General features: G+C 40.3%; 1 protein-coding gene and 1 long non-coding RNA gene across 6 annotated transcripts in view; one reads left to right on the top strand and one right to left on the bottom strand.

The window, feature by feature from the left end:
* Window positions 1-227: 227 nt before the first annotated feature.
* Window positions 228-23357, bottom strand: part of LOC148000328 (uncharacterized) — a 33001-nt gene continuing 9871 nt past the window's right edge. For 2 of the 5 annotated variants that reach the window (XR_015641953.1, XR_015641952.1), the window contains exons 2-3: window positions 3212-3524; window positions 228-451 (exon numbers count right to left, since the gene is read on the bottom strand). This is a non-coding gene — a long non-coding RNA (uncharacterized LOC148000328). Of the gene's footprint in view, window positions 452-3211; window positions 3525-18402; window positions 18499-21307; window positions 21378-23357 lie in introns of all 5 variants that reach the window. The other 3 variants (XR_015641951.1, XR_015641955.1, XR_015641954.1) reach the window with 3 other exon arrangements.
* LOC148000329 (sperm motility kinase X-like) lies at window positions 12633-22497 on the top strand. The gene is made up of 4 exons (XM_087591907.1): window positions 12633-12798; window positions 15800-15891; window positions 16895-18639; window positions 18973-22497. The coding sequence occupies exons 3-4, from the start codon at window positions 16928-16930 to the stop codon at window positions 19007-19009; spliced, it is 1749 nt and encodes a 582-aa protein (XP_087448033.1). The 5' UTR covers window positions 12633-12798; window positions 15800-15891; window positions 16895-16927; the 3' UTR covers window positions 19010-22497.

Genomic DNA, 23357 nt, shown 5'->3' with positions numbered 1-23357 from the left:
TTTTTTTGGTGCCAATTTAAATAGTTTTATTATTCCATGTTGCTTGTTTTGGGTCCCTGTGGAACAATGCTATACCCTCTACTTTGACTTAATCCACCTCTTCAATGGTGGGGCCTGAAGAACCACCACCAGATGGAGGAGCTCCTCCACCAGGGAAGCCACCAGGCATTCCTCCAGGCTTGCCACCAGCACTCTGGTACAACTTGGTGATGAGAGGGTTGCAGACCTTCTCCAGTTCTTTCTGCTGATGCTCAAATTCTTCCTTCTACGCAGTCTGGTTCTTATCCAGCCAGCTGATGATTTCATTGCACTTGTCAAGAATCTTCTGTTTGTCTTCATCATTTATCTTGCCTTGAAGTTTCTCATCCTCAACAGTTGCTTTCATGTTGAAGGCATAAGACTCCAGCGAGTTCTTCTATAGACATGACTTGAAAATTGTCCATGAATTCTGCTGTTGAGGATTCAGCCAACATCAGAATGAAAATATGTGAGAATTGCATCTAGGATGAACATTTATGCCTTGCCTTCTGATTATTCTCAAAAAATAGAGCATAACAACTATTTATAAGGCATTTCTTTGACATATTACAAGTAACTTAAATATAGTTTAACTTACATAAGAGGCTATATGTATGTTATATGTAAATACGTCATTTTCTAGAAGGGATTTTTAATATTCATAGCTTTTGGTATTCATGGGATGCCTGAAACCAACCTCCAATGAATACTATGGAGAACTATTATTTATGTATGAGGATCAATAAAACCCCTGGGCATTATATATTTGTGACCAATATATACTACGAAAGAAATTATTGGAGCTGTAATATTTTAACTCACACCCATATACTACAAGAATGAATCCACTAGGAATTTCTTAAATTACTTGAATAAGAAGGGTAATACCTAAATTAAGTTGGGATAGAAAAAAATGAAATGCCCAGAGATATCAAGCATTTATATTTGGTAATAGACTTAGAACTCTGGTGCTAGAACCAGATTAAGGAAGCATGCCATATGTCTATTACTACATAGACTTCACATTAGAGTTAATAAAAATTTCATAGACTATCCTAATGTAAACATTAGGATAACCCTCTAACCCTGAATGAACCGTGCCCTAGTTTGGTTTCTATTGCTATGATCAAACACGAAACAATATAGCACTTTCAAAAAATGGCACTGGTTCAACTGGGGATCACCATGTAGAAGAGTGCAAATCGATCCATTCATATCACCCTGTACCAAGCTCAAATACAGGGGGATCAAGGACCTCCACATAAAACCAGATACACTCAAATTAATAAAAGAAAAAGTGGGGAAGAGCCTCAAACACATGGGCACTGGGAAAAGTTTCCTGATCAGAATACCAATGGCTTCTGCTCTAAGATCGGGAAATGAGAAATGGGACCTCATAAAATTGAAAAGGACACTGTCATTAGGACAAAACAGCAAACAACATGTTTGGAAAAGTTCTTTACCAATCCTATCCAATAGAGGGCAAATATTGAACATATACAAAGAACTAAAGAAGTTAGACTCCAGAGAGTCAAATAACCCTATTAAAAATGGGGTGCAGAACTCAAAAAATAATTCTCACCTGAGGCATATTGAATGGCTGAGAAATACCTAAGGAAATGTTCAACAGCCTTAGTCAACAAGGAAATGCTAATCAAAACAATCCTGAGATTCCACCTCATACCAGTTAGAATGGCTAAGATCAAAAACTCAGGTGGCAAAAGTACCCGTTGAGGATGCTGAAAAAGAGAAAGACTCCTCCATTGTTGGTGAGATTGCAAGCTGGTACAACCAATCTAAAAATCAGTCTGGAGATTCCTCAGAAAAATGGACGTAGTACTACCTGAGGACCCTGCCATACCATTCCTGAGCATATACCCAAAAGATGTTCCAACATATAAGAAGGACACATGCCCCACTATGTTCATACCAGTCTTATTTATATAATACCCAGAAGCTGGAAAGAAGCCAGATGTCCTTCATCAGAGAAATGGATACAGATAATCTGGTACATTTACACAATGGAATACTACTCAGCTCTTAAAAACAATGACTACATGAAATGCTTATGAAAATTAATGGAACTAGAAAATATCATCCTGAGTGAGGTAACCCAGTCACAAAAGAACACACATGGTACCACTCACTGATAAATAGATATTAGCTCATAAGCTCAGAATATGTTAGAAACGAGTCACAAACCATATGAAGCTCAAGAAGTGGGAAGATCAAAATGGTGATCTTCATTCCTTCACAAAAGTGAGAACAAAAAACTCATGGGAGGACATACAGGGACATAGAGTGTATCAGGAACTGAAGAAAAGGTCATCCAGAGACTGCCCCACCTGGGAATCCTTCCCATATTCAGCCTCTAAATCCAGTCACTATTGCTGATGACAAGATGTGCTTGCTGACAAGAGACAGATATGGGTGTCTTTGAGACGCTCTGCCAGAGCCTGACTGATACAGATGGGCTAACCTTTGGGTTGAACAATAGGACCCCAATTACGGAGTTAGAGAAAAGACAGAAGTAGGTGAAGCGGCTTGCAACACCTTAGGAAGAACAACAATATCATCCAAGGAGACCTCACACAAGAGCTCCCAAGGACTAAACCAGCAACCAATGAGTACACATGGAAGGACCCATGACTCCAGCCACATATGTAGCAGAGGATGGCATTGTCCCCATCAATAGGAAGGGAAGCCCTTGGTCCTGTGAAGGCTTGTTTCCTCAATGTAGGGAAATGCCGGTGTTGAGTTTGGAATGGGTGGGTGGGAGTTGGAGCGTCTTCATAGAATCAGAGGGAGGGGGAGGGGATGGCCGAGGCTGGGAAAGGGAGTAACATTTAAAATGTAAATACATAAAATATCCAAGAAAAAATACAGTTGAAAAAACCAAATACACATAGTGATACCCTAACAACATGAAGCATTTATGCATTTGGTTTTGAAGCACTGAATTTGGACAATGGAACTTTGTAATACAAAGAGTAGATGGTTAAATATTCCCAGCTACCAGACTTGTTTCTATTTTTATTCTTTTTTCCCCTTACTCCATTTAATATTCTTTCTTTGTTTTCATTACTGTTTGGATTATCACATTGTTAATGCTCTTCGCTTTAGCTGTACATACAATATTATTCAAGAGTAAAAAGGGTGAACAATCGGGTTGAAAAGTATGCAGTTTACTCACAAATGGTGTGTGGAATAGACAAAGATGAGCATGTAGATCTGGATCCTTTAGGTGTGTGGGGGGTGCAGGGCTTGCTGTGATGGGAGAACTGGGTTCTGATGTTGCCAAGTATTAACAGTTTCTGTTGCTTATGTCCTTGTGCTTGAGTGCTGCCATCTGTATATCTCTGGGTTTGATTGATCTAGCTGTCTCTCACTGGAGCCTGTCCCTACTGCAAGCCTGTTGACCTGTGAGCCTGTGATTCTGTGATCCTGGATACATCAGAACTTCTTGAGGGTCAAGCTGCTTCTACGGGTGGACTCAGTGGGGTCATCTAAAATTGTGAAAGCATTAATAAAAATATTAGTTTTCAAATTACTCTGTTCATATATAGAAGTAAATATTCATAAATACATACACACATATATAAATAAATAAATAATTAGACTCCAAATATCAAATGTGTTCCCACAATTTTATATCTCTTTTTTATCATTTTTAATTTAACCTGTGTATTATCCTAATTTTTAAACAGCCTTTAACTTCCTTGACCAATCTAGCAATTAGTTACAAAGTTTCTAATGGGAGAAATTGAGGAGAATACTCTCTGGCAACATTCCAGACCCCACTTGAAAATGCCTAGTGTCATCTGTGCCCTCTGAACACAGGGACCTAGGAGCATTCAGGGGCACGACCCTTCTAGTTCCTGCCCTCCCTGAGAGCTGAAAATCAGCTGCCAGGACCAACTACAACCCTGAGAACAGAACACTCTGTTCTTGGAACTGGCTGAAAGTGAACAGGAAAAGAGGTCCACAGGAGTGCAGACACACGGGCCTACAGGAGAATCAAGCCACAGCCAGAAACAGCAAGACAAGCTAACATCAGAGACAAACTGATGATGAGAAGTAAGCACAGGAAGACAAACAACAGAATCTAAGACTACTTGGCATCATCAGAGTCCAGTTCTCCCTTCAAAGGAAATATTGGATATCCAAACACACTGGAAAGGCAAGACTTAGATTTTAAATCCCGTTTTTATCATGACGATGGGGGACTTAAAGAAGGTGAGAAATAACTCCCTTAAGGAAATACAGGACAACACTGGTAAACAAGTACAAGCCCTTAAAGAGGAAACACAAAAATCCCTTAAAGAATTACAGGAAAACACAACCAAGCAGTAGAAGGAATTAAACAAAACCATCCATGAGTGAAAAATGTAAATAGAAACAATAAAGAAAGCACAAAGAGAGACAACCCTGGAGAGAGAAGATCTAGGGAAGAGATTAGGAGTCGTAGATGTGAGATTCACCAACAGAATACAAGGAAGAGAAGATAGAATCTCAAGGGCAGATGATACCATGGCAAACATCAGAAGAACCGTCAAAGACAATGGAAAAAGCAGAAAGTTCTCAGCCCAAAACATACAGGAAATCCATGGAAGAATGAGAAGCTCAAACCTAAGGAATATAGGTATAAAGAGAGAGAAGACTCCAACCTTAAAGGGGCATTAAATATCTTCAACATATTATAGAAGAAAACTTCCCTAACCTAAAGAAAGAGATGCGCATAAAGATACAAGAAACATACAGAACTCCAAACAGACGGAACAGAAAAGAAATTTCTCCTGTCACATAATAGTCAAAATACCAAATGCAGAAAACAATGAAAGAAATTTCAAAGAAGTAAGGGGAAAAGGTCAAGTAACATATGAAGGCAGACCTATAAGAATTACTCTGGACTACTCACCAGAGATTATGAGAGCCAGAAGTTCCTGGACAGAAGTCATACAGAACCTAAGAGAACACAACTGTGAGCCCAGGCTATTATATCCAGCAAAACTCTCAATTAACATAGAAGAAGAATCCAAGATATTCCATGACAAAAACAAATTTATAAAATCTCTTTCTACAAATACAGCCCTACAAAGGATATTAGTTGGAAAAGCCCAACACAAGGAGGGAAACCACACCCAAGGAAAAGCAAGAAAGTTAATCTCTTTGCAACCAAAATAAAGAAGAGAAACACACAAACATAATACCACCTCTAAATACAAAAATACCAGAAAGCAACAATCACTATTCCTTAATATCTCTCAACAACAATGGACTCAATTCTCCAATAAAAAGATACAGACTGACAGATTGAATATGTAAAGAGTACCCAGCATTTTGCTCCATAGGAAACACAGCTAAGAGACAAATATTGACCCTACCCCCGAGTAAAAGACTTGAAAACGAGTTTCCAAGCAAATGGTCCAAGGAAGCCAGTGAGAGTAGCCATTCTAATGTTGAATAAACCAAAAGTCAGTAAAAAAGATAAGAAAGAAAACGTCATATTCATCAAAGGAAAAATCCACCAAGATGAACTCTCAATCCTAAATGTCTATGCTCCAAATGCAAGGGCATATACATTCATAAAAGAAACCTTACTAAATGTCTAATCACACCTTGTACCTCACACAATAATAGTAGAAGGGTTCAACACTGCTCTCTCATCAATGGACAGACCATGGAAATAGAAATTAAACAGAGACATAGAGAAATTAACAGAAGTTATGACCCAAATGTACTTAACAGATATTAATAGAACATTTCATCCTAAAACAAAAGGATACACCTACTTCTCAGCACCTCATGGTATCTTCTCGAAAATGAACCATTTAACCGATCATGGAAACAGAAATTCAACAGAGATGTAGAGAAACTAAAAGAAGTTAGGAAACAAATGGATTTAACAGATATTTATAGAATATTCCATCCTAAAAAAGGTTATACCTTCTTCTCAGAACCTCCTGGACCCTTTTCCAAAATTAACGATATAATCAGTCACTGAACAGGCCTGAACAGATACAGGAAGATAGAAATAGTCCCATGCATTCCGTCATATGCCCACAGACTAAGGCTGATCTGCAATAACAACAATAACGAAAGAATGCCCATATATACATGGAAGTTGAACAACGCTCTACTCACTTATAACTTAGTCAAGGAAAAAAATGAAGGTTTAAAAGACTTCTTAGAGTTTAATGAAAATGAAGGTAAAACATATCCAAACTTTGGGACACAACAAAAGCTGTGTGAAGAAGAAAACTCATAACTGTGAGTGACTGCAAAAAAGAAAAAGACAGGGGAGAACACACACCAGTTCCTTGACAGCACACATGAAAGCTCTAAAACAAAATGAAGCAAATGCACCCAAGAGCAGTAGAAGGTAGGAAATAATCAAACTCAGGGCTGAAATCAACCAAATAGAAAGGAAAAAGGTCTATACAAAGAATCAACAAAACCAAGAGCTGGTTCTCTGAGAAAATCAACAAGATAGATAAACCCTTAGACAGACTAACCAGAGGGCACAGAGAGTGTGTCCAAATTAACAAAATCAGAAATGAAAAAGGAGACAAAACAACAGAATCTGAGGAAATTAAAAAAATCATCAGGTCCTACTAAAAAAAGCCTATATTCAACAAAACTTAAAAATCTGAAGGAAATGGACAGTTTTCTAGACAAATATCAGGTACCAAGGTTAAACCATGAACAGATAAACCATCTAAATTACCCCATAACTCCTAAAGAGGTAGAACCAGTGATTAATAGTCTGTGAATCAAATAGAGCCCACCACGAGATTGGTTTAATGCAGAATTCTATCAGACTTTCATAGAAGACCTCATACCAATATTCTCCAAACTATTCCACAAATTAGAAACAGACAAAGCACAACAAATGTCTTCTATGAAGTCACAATTACTTATACCACAGAAAGACCCAAAAATGAAAGAGAATTATAGACCAAATTCCCTAATGAATATCAACACAAAAATACTCAATAAAATTCTAGCAACCAGATCCAAGAACACATCAAAATGATCATCCATCATGAGGAAGTAGACTTCATACCAGGAATAGAGGGATGGTTCAATAAATGGAAGTCCATCGACATAATCCACTTTATAAAAAAACTCAAAGATAAACACTACATGATCATTTCATTAGATGCTGAGAAAGGAATTGATAAAATTCAATACCCTTGCATAATAAAAGTCCTGAAAGATGAGGAATTCAAGGCCCATACCTAAACACAGTAAAAGCAATATACAGGAAACCAGAGCCAACATCACACTAAATGGAGACAAATGTTAAACAGTCCCATTAAAATTAGGGAATAGAAAAGCTGCCCATTCTCTCGCTATTTAATACTAAATATAGTTTTTGAAGTCTAAGCCAGAATAATCAGAAAACAAAAGAAGGTCAAAGAGATAGAAATTGGAAAGTAAGAAATCAAAATATCACTATTTGCAGATGATATCATAGTATACTTAAGTGATGACAAGAGTTCCACCAGAAAACTACTAAGCCTGATAATGAGCAAAGTGGCTGGATATAAAAATTAACTCCAAGATATCAGTAGCCATCCTCTACTCAAAGGTTAAAGAGGCTGCGAAAGAAATCAGGGAATGATACCCTTCATATTACTCCCAAATAATACATAATACCATGGTGTGACTTTAACCAAGACAGGGAAAGATCTGTATGACAAGAACTTCCAGGCTCTGAAGAAAGAAATTGAAGAAGATCTCAGAAGATGGAAAGACCTCTCAAGCTCATGGATTGGCAGAATTAATATGGTAAAAATGGCCATTTTGTCAAACGCAATGTACAGATTCAATATACTCTCCAAAATACCAACTGAATTCTTCATAGTGACAGTATGAGCAATTTGCATATTTGTTTGGAATAACAACAACAACAAACAAAACAAAACCAAACAAACAAACAAAAAGGAACGAAGGTAGTTAAAAGTACTCTCAACAATAAAAGAAAAGACCTTCTGGTGGAATCTCCATCCCTGACTTCAGCAGTATTACACAGCAGTAGTTATGAAAACTGCATGTTAGTTGTACAGAGACAGACAGATAGATCAGTGGAATTTAATTGAAAACCCAAAAATGAACCCACACACCTATGGTCACTTGATCTTTGACAAAGGAGCTAAAGCCATTCAATGGAAAAAAGATAGCATTTTCAAGAAATGGTGCTATTTCAACTTGATGTCAGTATGTAGAAGAATGCAAATAGATTCATTCTTATCACCCTGTACAAAGCTTAAGTCCAAGTGGATCAAGGACCTCCTCATCAAACCAGATACACTCAAACCAATAGAAAAAAAGTGGGGAAGAGTCTGAAACACATGGGCACTGGGGAAATTTTCCTGACTAGATCACCAATGGCTTATGCTCTAAGGTCAAGAATCTACAAATGGGACCTCATAAAACTACAAAGCTTCTGTAAGGCAAAGGACTTTATCATTAGGACAAAAAGGCAACCAACAGATTGGGAAAAGATCTTTACCAATCCTACAACTGAAAGAGGGCTAATATCCAAAATATACAAAGAATTCAAGAAGTTAGACTCCAGTGAGTCAGAGAACCCATGAAAAAATGGGGTACAGTGTTAAACAAAGAATTCTCAGCTCGGGAATATTGAATGTCGGAAAAGCACCTAAAGAAATGTTCAACATACATCTGTAGTCATCCAGGGAATGCAAATTGAAACAACCGTGAGATTCCACCTCACACCAGTCAGAATGACTAAGAAAAAAAAACTCAGGTGACAGCAGATGCTGGCAAGGATGAGGAGAAAGAGGAACACTCCTGCATTGATGGTGGGATTTTAAACTGGTACAACCTCTCTGGAAATCCCTGGGTAGGTTCTTCAGAAAATTGAAAATTGGACTCTCTGAGGTTCCTGCTATATTTCTCTTGGCCATATAACCAAAAGATGTTCCAACATAAAACAAAAACCCCAAAAGAACAACAATTCCAACCAACCAGAGCTCCTAGGGAGTAATCCACTACCCACAGAGTACACATAGACTGACCCATGGCTCTAGCTGCATATGTAGCCAAGCATGGCCTTGTTGGGTACCAATGGGAGGAGAAACCCTTTGTCCTGCCATGTCTGGACCTCCCACTGCAGTGGAATTTCAGGGCAGGGAGACAGGAAAGGTAGATATTTGGGGAGGGGAACAAGCTTATAGAAGAAGGGGGAGGGCAAATGGGATGGGGGATTATGAATATGATATCAGGAAAGAGAATAACATTTGAAATCTAAGTACAATTAAAAAAATAGAAAAGAAAAGAAAAATAAAGAAAAATTATCCAGTAAAAATAAAATAAAATAAAATAAAAAAATATAAAAAGAGCAAACTACAAAAAACCAGTTACATACAATCAGCCTTAAGGGAACTAGCTCGGTGTATATGGGTGTTTGCTGGGCAAATATAGACATGAGTTTAAATCTCCATAAAAATCACATCTGACTACATATGTGCCTCTAAACTAAGCCTTGAGAGCAGCAGACAAAATATTGGTGCTGGCATGCCAACCTAGCTTCAAGTTCAGACACCATCTCAAAGGACTAAGCAGGACAATGATAGAGCAGGACACCTGAACTCCTCCTCTAGACTGTGCATGCGAACAAATGCTCACAACCAGGTGTACACACACACACACACACACACACACACACACACACACAAACACACACACACACACACGCATAAAATATTCTTTGAAGAGTATTGAAGACAATGTTAACATAACTAAGGTAAAGAGAGGAGCCAATAAAACACCCGGTGTAGTCTCAGAGTGTCTCCTCAACACATCACATTGCAAAGACATCATGTCTGGATTCAGCCTCCTTTACCAAACTCACTCCAGAGAGCTGCTGCAATCCTCCAGCCACATGAGGATGCAATAAAAGGCACAGCCCACAAGTTAATGTCCTGGCTGACTGGCCTGTGGCATTTTGTTGTAACCCATGAGTCTCATGCAACAACCCCAAAGCCACACTGTCAGGCTCTCTCACTGAAGCTCAGGCTTGCTGGCAGCTCCTGCTGAGACTAGTTTTCTGTTCTTTGATATTTCATGAGTGATACTCTAATTCATGCTCGTCTATAGCACACACAGAGGCTGCATGCAAAACTCCTACGTTAGGTTGACCTCCTGAGCTGTTCAATAAGTTGCAAAATAGTGTTATGACTGAACATCTCACAATCCTCTGAGTTTCCCTCAGATGATGATGTGAGTTTGGTAAGCTCAGACATATGATTTCCTTGTTCTTTTACCAATAAAATGAATTATAGTTATATCAGATGTCTTTATAATATGTACCCCAAACCAAAAGTATACAGAAGAGACAAATATCCACGTTTTACATAAATAACAATGCAGATGCTTCTGAAAAGCCTGACTTTAAGTAAGGACACCTTTACTATTGGTGACATTTTTTTTCAATTTTTGTGTTTATTAACTTGAGTATTTCTTATTTACATTTCGAGTGTTATTCCCTTTCCCAGTTTCCAGGCCAACAATCCCCTAACCCCTCTTCCTCCTCCCCTTCTTTATGGTTGTTCCCCTCCCCATCCTCCCCCCTTTGCCGCCTCCCCCCAACAATCACGTTCACTGTGGGTTCAGTCTTAGCAGGATATTGGTGAATTTTGAAAATGTTTTGAAAAGAAATATTTGAATATAACAAAAGATTCTTAATTTTTGTTTTCTACTATATTTCAAAATCACCATATTACTTTAACTTTTATACTCTATCTTATTAAATATGATTGAATAAATTTTTTCATACTTTGTCCTTTTCATTGGAAGTTTTCTTTGAAGACCTACAAAAATATAATATACTTTCTGATGAATATTAAATTTGTAAAATAAAACAGAAAAATGTTTATTTCTCCTATTCATAAAATTTACCAGATATTAGAAATAAAATAATTTTCTACAAAAGAAATATGCGGTAGACAAGAAGGGGAACATTAATATACAATGAATACCATGACTGCAATCATAAAAAGATTGAAATTAAGACTGGAACACAGCTCAGGTTGACAGAAGGCACTGCTTGTGCACAGGAGTTGAGTTCAGTGGCCAGAAGCCATGCTGTGTGTCTCACAACCAACTCTAACTCCAGATCTACAAACACGTAAAACCTGTGGCTTCCACCACCAACTCTAGTCATGTCTGTATACAACTACAAGCACAGACATGTACATGTTATTTAAAATAATGATGATAATATTAACATTTTTAAAAATAATATATTTTGTTCAAATATTAAAGGCATTAAGACAAGGGAAAATGTCCTTCCTCATTTGTTTGATACAAGCAAATACACTAACATCTCCATTGTCATTTCCAGTAAGAACTTGGAATGAGGTAGACACAAACTGTACCAGGATTTTAAATCCAGAGGTGTTCAAAACACAATACAGAGCTAAGATCACAAAAGGGGTCAAGGGAGCTCCACTGGCCCAAACCTGCTCAGGGAAGACATGAGCAGTTGCTTTAGCCTGGAAATGTTCACTAAATCTTCATTTATGTCTTCACAGTTTTGGTTGGTGTTTGGTTGAGAACTTTTGCTCTATTTATCAAATCTTGGCGAAGAAAATCTTGTTTTGTTTAACAAACCATGTGTGCCTCTGCCTTCGGGGTTGAGGATTCTAAGATGACTATTGATCAGTTATTTTCTCTATCATTTAGAAACTATCAATCCTAGCTTTCTGTCTGGTGAGAAACTGGATGAAGACTCTATGGGAAAAACATGGGAAAGTCTCACCCCTAGGGATGGTAGTCACACTGCAGTTTGGTCAAAGTATGCCAGGGTCAGTGAGAAGTTAACATTTTGTTCTTATGTGAGTCCAAGAAAATGATCTACTTTTCTCAAGTGCAGATGGGATAGCTTCCACAAACCAACAGTTGTTACAGAATGTTAGGGTCTAAGTGAAAAATGAACCATGTTATCCATTGACTAATATATGAATGTTTCTGTGTGCCCTTTAGCTTTTGTCATATTAAATGCAAGCTGGAGTAATTTGAGAAAAAACTGAATTGAGTTTAGGTAAGGTCATGGAACCTTTTAATTGATTGATGACATTGGGTATAAGGTCATGGCTCCACATAAGTACGTAACTGTATAATATTACAAACAATAAAGCAAACTAATACACTGTCCATAAACCAGTGTTGGATATCAGTTGTGAATCGCTTATTATAATTCATATGATACCACTCATTATTTTTAAAGTAGAAAGAGGCTCTATTGGGGTTTGGATATCTACTATCAAGAGAGGATCCTGTGCTTGAACATTGGTCTCTGTCATGTGACCCTGTTTTCTGAGGTTGTAGAAAATCTGAAAAACATAACCTAGCAGAAAGAAGTAGGTCATAGGAGATATAGGGACTGCTAACTGGGTGTAACCATCTTCCTCAAGTCTCTACTGCCTCACTGACCTTAATTCTTTCCTGTCTGGAGGACAGAAAATAAAGAAAACAAGTGGACTGTGCCCAACCCTCATTGGTCCATTTCAGCTCTGACCTCAAAAGGAACCATTGTGAGGTCATTTACTTCCTTAGTTACTGAAAACACATCCTGTCTGTACAGGGCATTAGCTGTTGGTTGGTGGCTGGGTTAGTTGGTTGGTTTGGTTGGTTTGGTTGGCTGGTTGATTGGATGGTTGGTTGGTTGGTTGGTTGGTTGGACAGCAATTGCATTTATTCAGTTAGCTACTGAACTTGGATATTCATGAATTGTTGAATCTGAACACAGTGAGTTTTCCTCTATATTCCTATGTCTCACTTTAGACTTGTTTGTTTTCTGTATTTAAACTAAGTCTCTGTTCCTGTATATTTTTGTTTGAATATTGAATAGGAGAATTTTTCTTTGTTGATTTGATTTATCACCCGATTTTGCATTGTCATATTTTACATGTATTTATTCCATGAACTAATTTTGAACAATAGTTTATGATAACAAAACAGCACGAACAATCTCCTAATGGCATTTCCAGACATGTACATAAAGAACTTTGACCATATTCCCATGATCACACTTTCCCTGGCTAGTCCCTTTCAGGTTCCTCAGTTTTTCCCTTTTAGTTTGTTCCCTTTCTTTCCAAGTACTGGCCCAATTGTTCAAGTTCTCCTATTCAGAGGACTGGTAGGCTACATTGGGTGGTCTATTAAGAAAAGGCACCAACAGGTCTCTGTGATTTAGCAGGAAGCCTCCCCCTAGCGGGTTAACTTGGGATCTTCCTTGCAGTGCAAACTCATGACCCTATGCAAGCTACAAGGCAATGCTTAGATCCTAATTTTTTGAGGATAACTATGAAAGTAGGTAGATGAATAGAATTCAAGGACAGAATAGATATAAGTCTAAGAAGATCCAGTTTTATACTGCCAAGAAGAACTTTCCAAAGTGAGACATATGATACTATGACCCTTCATTTACCTGGGTCATTCTGTTGGCAGCTGTCATTCCATTGAATTGCTATCTTCTATCTTCAGGAGAACAAATGTGACTCTGAAGCTAGTGTGGTACCAGGCACAGGAGGTCGGGCCAATAATGAACTCGAAGCAAAGGAACAAGCATGGGCCTTTGAGTCTTGCTGGCAAAACAGCTTAAAGTACACGTCCAGGAAAAAAAGTGCCTAGTGCTGGAATGGTCTGCCCAGCATTCCACTGGACTCACTCAAACAACATTTAGAGAAAGAGAGGGAATTTTATATTGACAATGTGCCTCTCCAAATTTCCAAACCTAGGCTTGAATAAAACTACTTCCACCATTCCTATAGTTTTTATCTGCTAGTGGAATGGGAGTGCAGAACAGAACCTTCATAGTCAAGCAACAAAGAGCCTTTCAGGATCCTTTTTGCTTTCCATGACATTGCTGAGGAAGGAGGGTTGTATTCCCTGGGACATTCAAAAATCTAACATCTGATTAGAGACCTAACAAGTAGGACTTTGAAGCCCATGGCTGGACCATACCTGTACCTCTGTTTCATTGTTTGAAGGTTTAGCTTGTTAGCATTACTAGGAAATGCTTTGTGTGCAATGTGTACACATGTGGTGTTTCTATATGACTATGAACATTTCAAGAGGGAATGTCCTTCCTTGACCTCTGCTAAACTGCAGTCCATTTCCTTTGGCATCTGTCATGGAGTTGGTTCTTAGTGAGTCCTGTCAGATTCCTCTAATGTGTAAAACTGATGAGTTGTGGTGAGAGGGGATAGCAGCATACATTCAAACACATGCAAATGGCTCACAAAAGCCCTTGCACCTCTGTCATTAATGTCATAATCTCATGTGTAAGCCCAATGGGTCTAAAGTTACTTTCTAGAGCTTTGGGAACATAGATCAAGCAAAAAATACATAGCAGCCACTTCTTTCTTTCATTTCGCATGTTTGTTTTTGTTCCATGAGACAGACGCTCCTGGACCACAGGCTGGAATCATCATTTCCGAGTAGCCAAAGATTACTTGAAGTGATGATCTTCCTCCTCCACTTTAACAAATTTTATAATTAACATGGGCTCATCTTTATGAGACTATCCTGACTTTAACTTTGTCCTATGTCTGTCAGAGGACCCTGAGGAACTCTCATCACTCTGGGTCCAGGTAGCTTACCCAAGTCTAGATTTTTCTTATCGGATTGTTTTGTGCCAATTCCTACTTCAACTTTCAACCCCAATTCAACAGCAGTAAGATGTGGATACACAGGAAACTGCTACAGGGCACAACATGTCACCTGCACCAAAGATACACTGATCTCATACATTTTCTTGACCCTCTGGGAATACATACACAGGGCCAGTTAGAATTAGAAAGCAGCCTTGGTACATAATTAATTTGTTGGGTACTTGTCCTTGCCTTGCTAACATCCTGATGCACAAGTAATCAACTTCTGTTGTTTTGAAGGTCAAACAGAAGGCATTTTGTTTGAGAGCAGAAGGACCCAGAGTTCCAGAACAAGGCACCATCTACTACATCAGTTGTTTATAGGTTCCTGGCTTAGGGGTGTTTACTTGATCATTTGGAACATATCAGCTCACTGTTTCTAGATCTTGAGCTTTGGTCAGAAGTCTCAAGCCTGAGGGCAGGCAATATGGGATTAATGGTGTCATATTCCTCTCAGCCCCCAAAATGGTAGTCTCATGCCCAGGGGTGCAATGAGTAATAGCATTTTGTCACAACAATCAAGGTAGTCAGGACTTACAATCCTTACCACTTGTCGGAGTTCAAAAAGTAAATAGAATACATTGAATATGGACATGAATTATTACAAATTTATGGAGTCTGGGGTCCATGTGAAAAGCAAGACAATGTCCATCAACTTGCCATTGAATATCAGAATCCATTAAAAACTGGAGTGCCAAAGCTCTGGCGTCCATTGTCATTCTCAGGATTCCTTGTTTGATTATTAATGACAAAAGTGTCCTTGTTAAAGATGGAGTGTTAAGTGTTTGAACATTGTTCCCATTAGGTGGTGTAATTTGGGGTTAATTATGGTCCTTGGGCAGGGGTACAAGTAGGAAGAAATGGGTCACTGGGTAACACTGGGGACAGACTCTTGAGTCAAACCTGCCCTCTAGTGCTCCAATGACCAAGACTAGCCTTCCTGTCCATGGAGACAGAAGCAGAGGAGAAGCAATGGACCGTGCCTAGCCACAGTGTTGGCTGCTCTTTGCTCTAACCTCCCAAGGAACCCTGTGACAATGGATAGACACCTGTCTACTTACAGCTCTGATTGAGGCTGCATTCTGTCCTTACAGGTACAGAAGCTGTTGCTTGGCTGGAAAGAAATTAGAGTTTGAAGACACAGAAATTAGACTTGGACATTCAGGAGCTGTTGGACCCTGACATAGTGAGTTTCTCCAACTTTGGACACTTCAACTTGCTCTTTTTGACTTTGGTTTCTGTATTTGCTGGCTTGAGTTATGCATTTACATTTCCATGTTTTTTATTATCTTCTATTTCACATTTTATTAAATTATGTTTGCTATGTTAGAGTATTCTATTTTTTCACTTCATATGTATGACAGATTTGCATCCTCATATGCCTTGAGTACCATATCCCAGATGCATTTTGTGGAGGTCAGAAGAGGGAGTCAGGTTTTCTGGGTCTGGAGTTACAGGTGGTTGTGAGTCTCTCACACCATCCCTAAGATTGATACAATAACATATTCACATAGCATAACTCAGTTGTGTAAGAAAATAAAATCTCTCTATACCTGTCTATAGTTCCACTTCCCCAAAATCTGATTCCGTTGCTAATCTGACAGCTCATACTAATAAAATTATATAGAAAGACTTGTATCACTATTTTAAGTGGTGTATACCACCTGTGAGTGTGCTGTATAGGTGTGCTTAGAGTCGAGAGGTGTAGTAAACCCTGGAGCTGGAGTTAGGGTAGCTGTGGGCACCTGTGTTCTGAGAACCACCTACAGGTCCTCTGCCTGAGTAGCCAAATTTGGGAACTCCAGATGCAGATCGCCATCCTGCAAATTATAAGTTTTCGGGGAACTGTTCTCTTTACACCTTCTCTTGAAGCTGGTATTCTAGATGCCTCTACTCAAAGAGAATGCTGAGATCAGGAGAGAGGATGGTGAGCTTTTCCAATTTAGTGGCTTTTAGTGTCTAGGATACTCTGTTTGCAGTTGGTCCCTGACAACCGCCTCTATGTCACATTTTGCATCTGCTCCTTTGCAGTAGGTCCTTGTCCTTCCCTTCCCAGTATGTAAAGTACGTGGCTAGATTGTCTGATGTTTTTCTGAGCTTTTTTCCTCATATCTTTAATGTAGGAATTTGAGCGTATCAACATGTTCTGGATCCTGATTTTAAATGTCTGTTTTATTTCTCATTGCAAGTTTGCTTCTAGCCATATAAAGGAGGGCCTGATCATGGAGCAGGACCCAGAGAGCCGAGACTCTATCGAGAACTTTACCACTGACTATAAGATCATAAGAACCCTGGGAAGGGGACGATTTTCAGTCGTAAAAATGGCCTATCACGTCCCAACCCTCACCTGTGTAGCTATAAAAGTTCTCAAGAACACCGAGAAGTGCTCCTCAGTGATGAGCAGGGAAGTTGACATTCTAAAGTCCCTGGGCCATCCTCATATCATCAAGGTGGTCGAAGTGGTCCAGACAAGAGAGGCCACCCACCTGGTCATGGAGCATGCCTCTCAGGGAGACCTACTGGACCGAATCCGGGAATGTGGATATTTAAAGTCGTGGGAGGCCCGAAGAATGTTTAGACAGATATTAGAGGCAGTACAATTCTGCCATGACAATAATATTGTCCACCGAGACATAAAGGCCAACAACATTTTGATAGACGGAAGGTCGAATGCCAAGCTCTGTGATTTTGGCCTAGCTGCTAAAACACTTCCTGGGCAGAAGCTGATTGATTTCTGTGGCACGCTGCCATACTGTGCGCCAGAATTCTTTGAAGCTGAGGAATATGAGGGCCGCCCATTTGACGTATGGAGTGTAGGTGTCCTCCTCTTCTTCATGGTGACTGGGCACTTGCCTTTCCTAGGCAAGTCATTTGCAGAGGTGAGGAGACAAATCAGTTCAGCCAATTTCAGCATTCCGCCTCACGTTGCCAACGATATTTTCAATGTTATAGTGGAAATGCTGATGATAAATCCCAGCAGGAGGCCCAGCATCCAGCAAATTATGATGCGCCCCATGATCAAAGACAGCCAGGCCTACTCACCACCGACATCCATACCGACGTTCACAGGAACACCAAGCCCTAGCACCATCAAAGCCATGAGAGTCATGAGGCATACACCTGAGAAAAGCACTGAGTCTCTGATAGACCAAAATATCAACGAGGTGCTGGCAACATACTTGATTCAACAGCACAAGCCACTCAGGAAAGTCTGCACACACCACCAAGTGGAGCCAGGTCTAGAAGATCTTCACTCCTTCCCTCGTTTTCTTAAGAGAAAGGGACCTCTTCTCTCCTCCTTCACCTTGTCCTCACATTCATCCAATATTCGGGAGAAGGAGGATAGGAAGAATTCCAGGAAGGTTGTCAGAAGGCATGCTGTAGGCTACCAGCAAACAAGGACCAACACCGTCCAGCTCGATCTCCTGGACTGTCCTATAGCTGAAGAATTCAGGGATAACAGGCTGCAAATCAGGAAGACATTCTCAGACTCCAAGACTGTGTTGTCTTGTAGTCTAACTGAACATATCCAGTCACCTCGACTTCAATACACCTATTCCACTACAGCAGACAGGAATGTGTCCTCCTCCATACCGCCACATGATTTCTGTGCATCCCTGCAGACACCTAAGGGGATAAGCCTTGCAGGCTGCTCTGGAGATACCTGGCAGAGAGAGACACTCGTGGACAAAAATACCTTCATCAAGGAAGAGGCCATGGTTCATGAAGATACCGTCACTAGTGGCCAGCCACAAGTTCCTTGCCCAGCTTCCCGTCGGGGATGGCGTCACCACTGGAAGGGGTTTAAAAAGACAATTAGTAGAAGCCTTCGAAACCTGTGCTGCTGTCTGCCACCACCATCAGAAAATCAAGTCTCCTGCAATAACTTGGCTCTCAGGAAGAGAGGAGAACATTGTGTCACCCACAGAACCAGGTGGATGCATGTCCTCATTCATTTCATCCATATTCCCTCCTGTCCTTTGTGACAAATGAGGATGGTCCTTGAGGCACACAGAAACTTGACAAACTGTAACTTCAGAAAGATTAAGTCCATAGAAACCCCTGAAGGGTGATCTGATGCTTTGTGAGTCATAAGGGGAATCAGAGACACTGATTAAAGCAGGATGAGAGGGAGGTGGGGGCATGCCCAAATGGGGCAGAGAGTCCTAAGACAACCAGTGGGGTGCTATGACTCTTTATGGAAAGCACAGGAAGTTCTCTGTTTTTCAGACACCAAGAGCCTCTTTTCTGTCTTTTTCTTTTCAAGTCCTGAAGAACAGCAGCCTCAGCTCCCTGGCTTTTAAGCCAGTGGTGGGGGTTGGCCTGGCTGAAAATTATACAGTCTCAGAGGAGCCAGGCCAGACGTCCAGGTGCCTGTGTGCTTGCAGGCCCCTTCTCCAGAGGAAGAGCTGTCCACACCACAGCAAGGTCTCTCCAGGTAAAGCCCCAGGCAGGAAGGCCTGCCTTTTCACTGTGTCTTGCTCAGAAGGGAGGGATGAAGTAGAACAGTGCCCTAAAAGTGTCAGTGGATCAGTAGCCCTCTGCCCTCTCTTCTAGCAGAGGTAAACATCAGAGATTGTTCTGTGGGACTGTACTGTTCTTTGCTTCCTGTTTCTTGCAGAGAACATGGTCTTCTTCATGAAGTAGACTTCTCAGAAAAGTCTCCCTAGTCAGCCCATCAGACCTGAGCTAAAATGGGTTCCCAGGTTGAATATGAGACCTCTATGTCTCCTCTGAAGGGAATCGTCCTGTCAAACTTTGACCAGACCGTCACCCATCCCCACTGCCCTGCAAATGATATCACAGTTTATATTGCTTAAGTCCTCAGACCCAACTCAGGGTAAAGCTTACAAAACCCATACTGTGGAGTGACTCCCAAGGCAGCTGTGCCCTCTCTCTCACCAGTTCTGCCCTGTAATTACTCACCTCTCTCTGTTTGCTCCCTCAAGGCCAACTTTCAAATGTCTAACTGGATTCCTACCTGTGTCACAGCCTCCTCGAAGGAGGAGGGACAGGTGTTATGAGCAGAGTCAAAAGAACAACTTAATGATGGAGAAGCAAACTGGTGTGGCCCTACCTCATGCCAGCTTCCGGCCTCCACTGGAGTATGCATTCCACTGGATAAATCTACCCAGGCTGCTTCCATTAACCTGAGAATTTGCACACTGCTTTTTTATGCCCAGTTAAACAGCCTTGCAATTCCTTTGTGAGAGCTTCTGGGAAGCTTTCCCTGTCCCTCCTACTGTTACATTTGTTAAGATATCATCTCCTGTGTTCTTTTTAACTAGACTGTATCAACATCTTCCACAGCATGAGGTGTACAGAATACCATATGACTGACATGGAGGGTCCCTCTGACCCAGTGTCTCTCTTAATTTGTTCAAAGGACATCAAGGATCCTGGCATAGTAATCCTGCAGTGATATGTGCTGAGTTTAACAGCATGTCCCTATAGTACTCCACCATTGTGATCACATACATATTTCTCATGTGCTTTATCCCCTGAGCTACAGGAAATTCTCTTACGACAGACAATCGTTTCCTGTCTAATTTGAGTGGGAAAGCATATCATATTCCACTCTGGAGCAAGAAGAGCACTATATGAACTCGTGTATCTGAACCCACAATGCACAAGTTTGGGAAAGTTCATTAAAGGGGTTCTTTGCTGGCCTCTAGCACTGAACCAGGTTAGCTACTCAGACAAAACCAAGGAAAGCCTCTCACAGACCCTGGCCAGCCTAGGTTTTAAGAGTTGGCCTCACACCCTGATGATTCCTTGTCATCCATACACTGATATGTAGAAGCCCTGGTGAGTCGATATCTCTGTCAGTGTGTCTGTCTTTACTTTTACATGAACTACTTCCATGCAGGTGGGTCTCAATGGATGTTTCTTATACTGGACTCCTAGAGAGCCATGTACCCCTCAGGATGGCCTTAAGTGGAAAACACAAAATAGAAACATCAAGTATAAAATCCCAATTGATGGAAATAGATTCACAAAATTAAAAACCAACAGATGAAAAACACTAACCACTCCAATAAAAATCCTTAATACATCACTCTTAATTCTAACAGACTCACAGGTGTATGCTAAGGGAACATATTCCATGTACAATAGACAGAAGAAATTGGTTCTTATTTTCTGATATGTTTATGTAAATTAAGCATACTTTCATTTTTTTTTCTTCTTACATTTGTTTTGTTTTTTTTTCCTATTTTGGAATAGTGTTGCTATGCTGGTTTTAGTGTTCACACAGTCAAACCTAAAATTCAGAGAGAATACCACTCGGGATAGAATGAAAGCCCAGGCCACATTTGTCTTCCTCTTGATCTTGCTGCCTCTGTTCCTCCTTTAGTGTAATGCTATGCTGCGAACATTTCTGTTTTCATCAAGGTCTCTTAAATCCCAACAGGCCACCTTGTAGCTAAAGATTACCTTGAGCACGATCCTCTTCTTCCTGTCTCTAATTCTGCAATGTAGAAGTTTCAGTTCTGAGCCACTCTACCCTGTCAAGTAACACAACTTCAAGGCCAGTATAGGCAAGAGGAAGTACCAGGCTGAGTGCAATCCTGTCAGAAAAGGGACATTCTAAATATTTTTACCTGGCAGATCTGGTCTCTGCAGCTGGGGAGATGGATGTTGGGTAAAGTGTCACAGTGCAACAAAAGGACTCTGGAAATCAGACAAGGAAGAATCATGGTGTCATCTTAGGCCTTGAGCTTAACAGAGGCAGGTGTGGCAGATTGATGAGCTGAGATTACTGACATATTACTCTGTCTCAATATTGAGGTAAAAAAGCATTTGATGATTATTCCTGGCTTTCAGGTATGAGGACAAACAGACAGACACCAACACACAAACACACACACACACACACACACACACACACACACACACAGAGAGAGAGAGAGAGGGAGAGAGAGAGAGACAGAGAGAGAGACAGAGAGAGACAGAGAGAGACAGAAAGAGAAAGGGAGAGAAACGGAGGGAGAGAGAGAGAGAGAGAGAGAAAGGGAGAGAGAGAGACAGAGAGACAGAGAGAGACAGAGAGAGAAAGGGAGAGAGAGAGAGAGAGAGGGGTAACTCTGAGGTAATGTATGTATCATGCACACATTAACTCTTTATAGATCTATCTAGACTTTTCCAACTATGGACTGTCTAAATTTTATAGCCATGTCTGTCTATTTCTTGGCCAGTGAACATAAACCTATGTCCCGTGGCAAAGAACCTACTCGGGTTTTCTAGTGATGAATATTTTTTCTTTCTCTTGTTTAACTCCAGTTTTCTTTATGCAGTCCAGGCAGCCAAGGACTTTTGATCCTGCTGGACAACGGACTGGACACAATGAGTGGCCTGATGAGTGGACCGTTGGACCATTTGGGACTCACCTGGACTAAAATCCATGTATAACAAAAGGGTCTCCAACATCCTGCTCCTTCCACTAGGAGGGCAGGTGAAAGGAAGATGCTCCGAGATATAGATTTCTTGGGGCTTATTTTTTTTTCTGTGTGTTTTCTTTTGAAGATTGTAATGTTTGCTTTTTATTCCTTTTATTTGTATATAATTTTGTTCATACATATGTATTTATCTAATATTTTAATGTTTTAATTGAAACAGTGACATCACCTTCCTCTTTTGTACCTCCTCTCCAAACTCTCCCAGCTATCCTATATCAAACTTTTCTCATGCCTTCACTCTTAAGTTGATGGACTTCTTTACGTGATTAAATTTGTTATATATTTTTACTTATCTTGTGTATCCAGAAATAAATATAAATATACCTGCAGAGCCTATATTTGTTGCTTGTGTATATATTTGTTCAGACTGACTACTCTGTATTTGACAACATGGTACTTTGTATTTTTACCTTTTGATATTTTCTCTTCCCCATCTTAAAATTCTTTTTCTGGCTAATGGTTTCTTGCGATTTTTATTTAACCTAAATTATTTATTTCCTTCTTTTGCCTCCTTTCTATACTCTCCCCATATTTGATTCTACTACAGCAAAGACGACTGCCTGTGGGAAGGAATCACTCTTGAAAGAGCCAGAGGTGTGGGTCAATTGAAGACCAGTGGGAAAGTTCCACTGCCGACCTTCAAGCACAGTGACCCATCCCATCCAGGGAATAGTCAGTTCGCAGAGAACTGCAAGCCAAACTGTTAAACAAAGCTACCTATGATTTCCAACTCACCTCTCTTCCCCTCTGGAAAAGCAGGAATGGTTCACTGATCACTAGTCAGTAGGAGGTCACTTTGCCCCATCAATAATACCCTGCCTAGTTACCAACTGCTTGAATTCTGCCCCAGTTCTTAGCAAGGTATATAACTCCCTGTCAGAGTCTATTCAGGGTCACCTCCCTTTAAGCGGGAAGGCCTCATTAAGGCAGAATGTACTCCTCTTGCTATTGTATAGATGACTGTCTCTATCAATCTCAATCAAGAGGTCCTGGAATCGGTTCAGTTTGGACCTCACATTGGTGTATTCAACTGGAAACTTGCTTCTTCTGTGGGACCCATGGGAGAGTGGTGAAAGGGAGGAGTGGCTGTTACAGCTAGGTACTGAGGTTGACTTCTCTGTGCTCTCTCTATCTAGCTTCATTGTGTTCTGCTTTTGGCTCCTTTCTTTCTTGCAAGCATCAGGAGGGCTCACAG

The sequence above is a fragment of the Rattus norvegicus genome, chromosome 17, assembly GCF_021556685.1.
Source record: "Rattus norvegicus strain SHRSP/BbbUtx chromosome 17, alternate assembly SHRSP_T2T, whole genome shotgun sequence".
Taxonomy (NCBI): Eukaryota; Metazoa; Chordata; class Mammalia; order Rodentia; family Muridae; genus Rattus; species Rattus norvegicus.
Note: the sequence above shows the minus strand (reverse complement) of the source record. Positions and strands in the feature narration are given on the sequence as shown.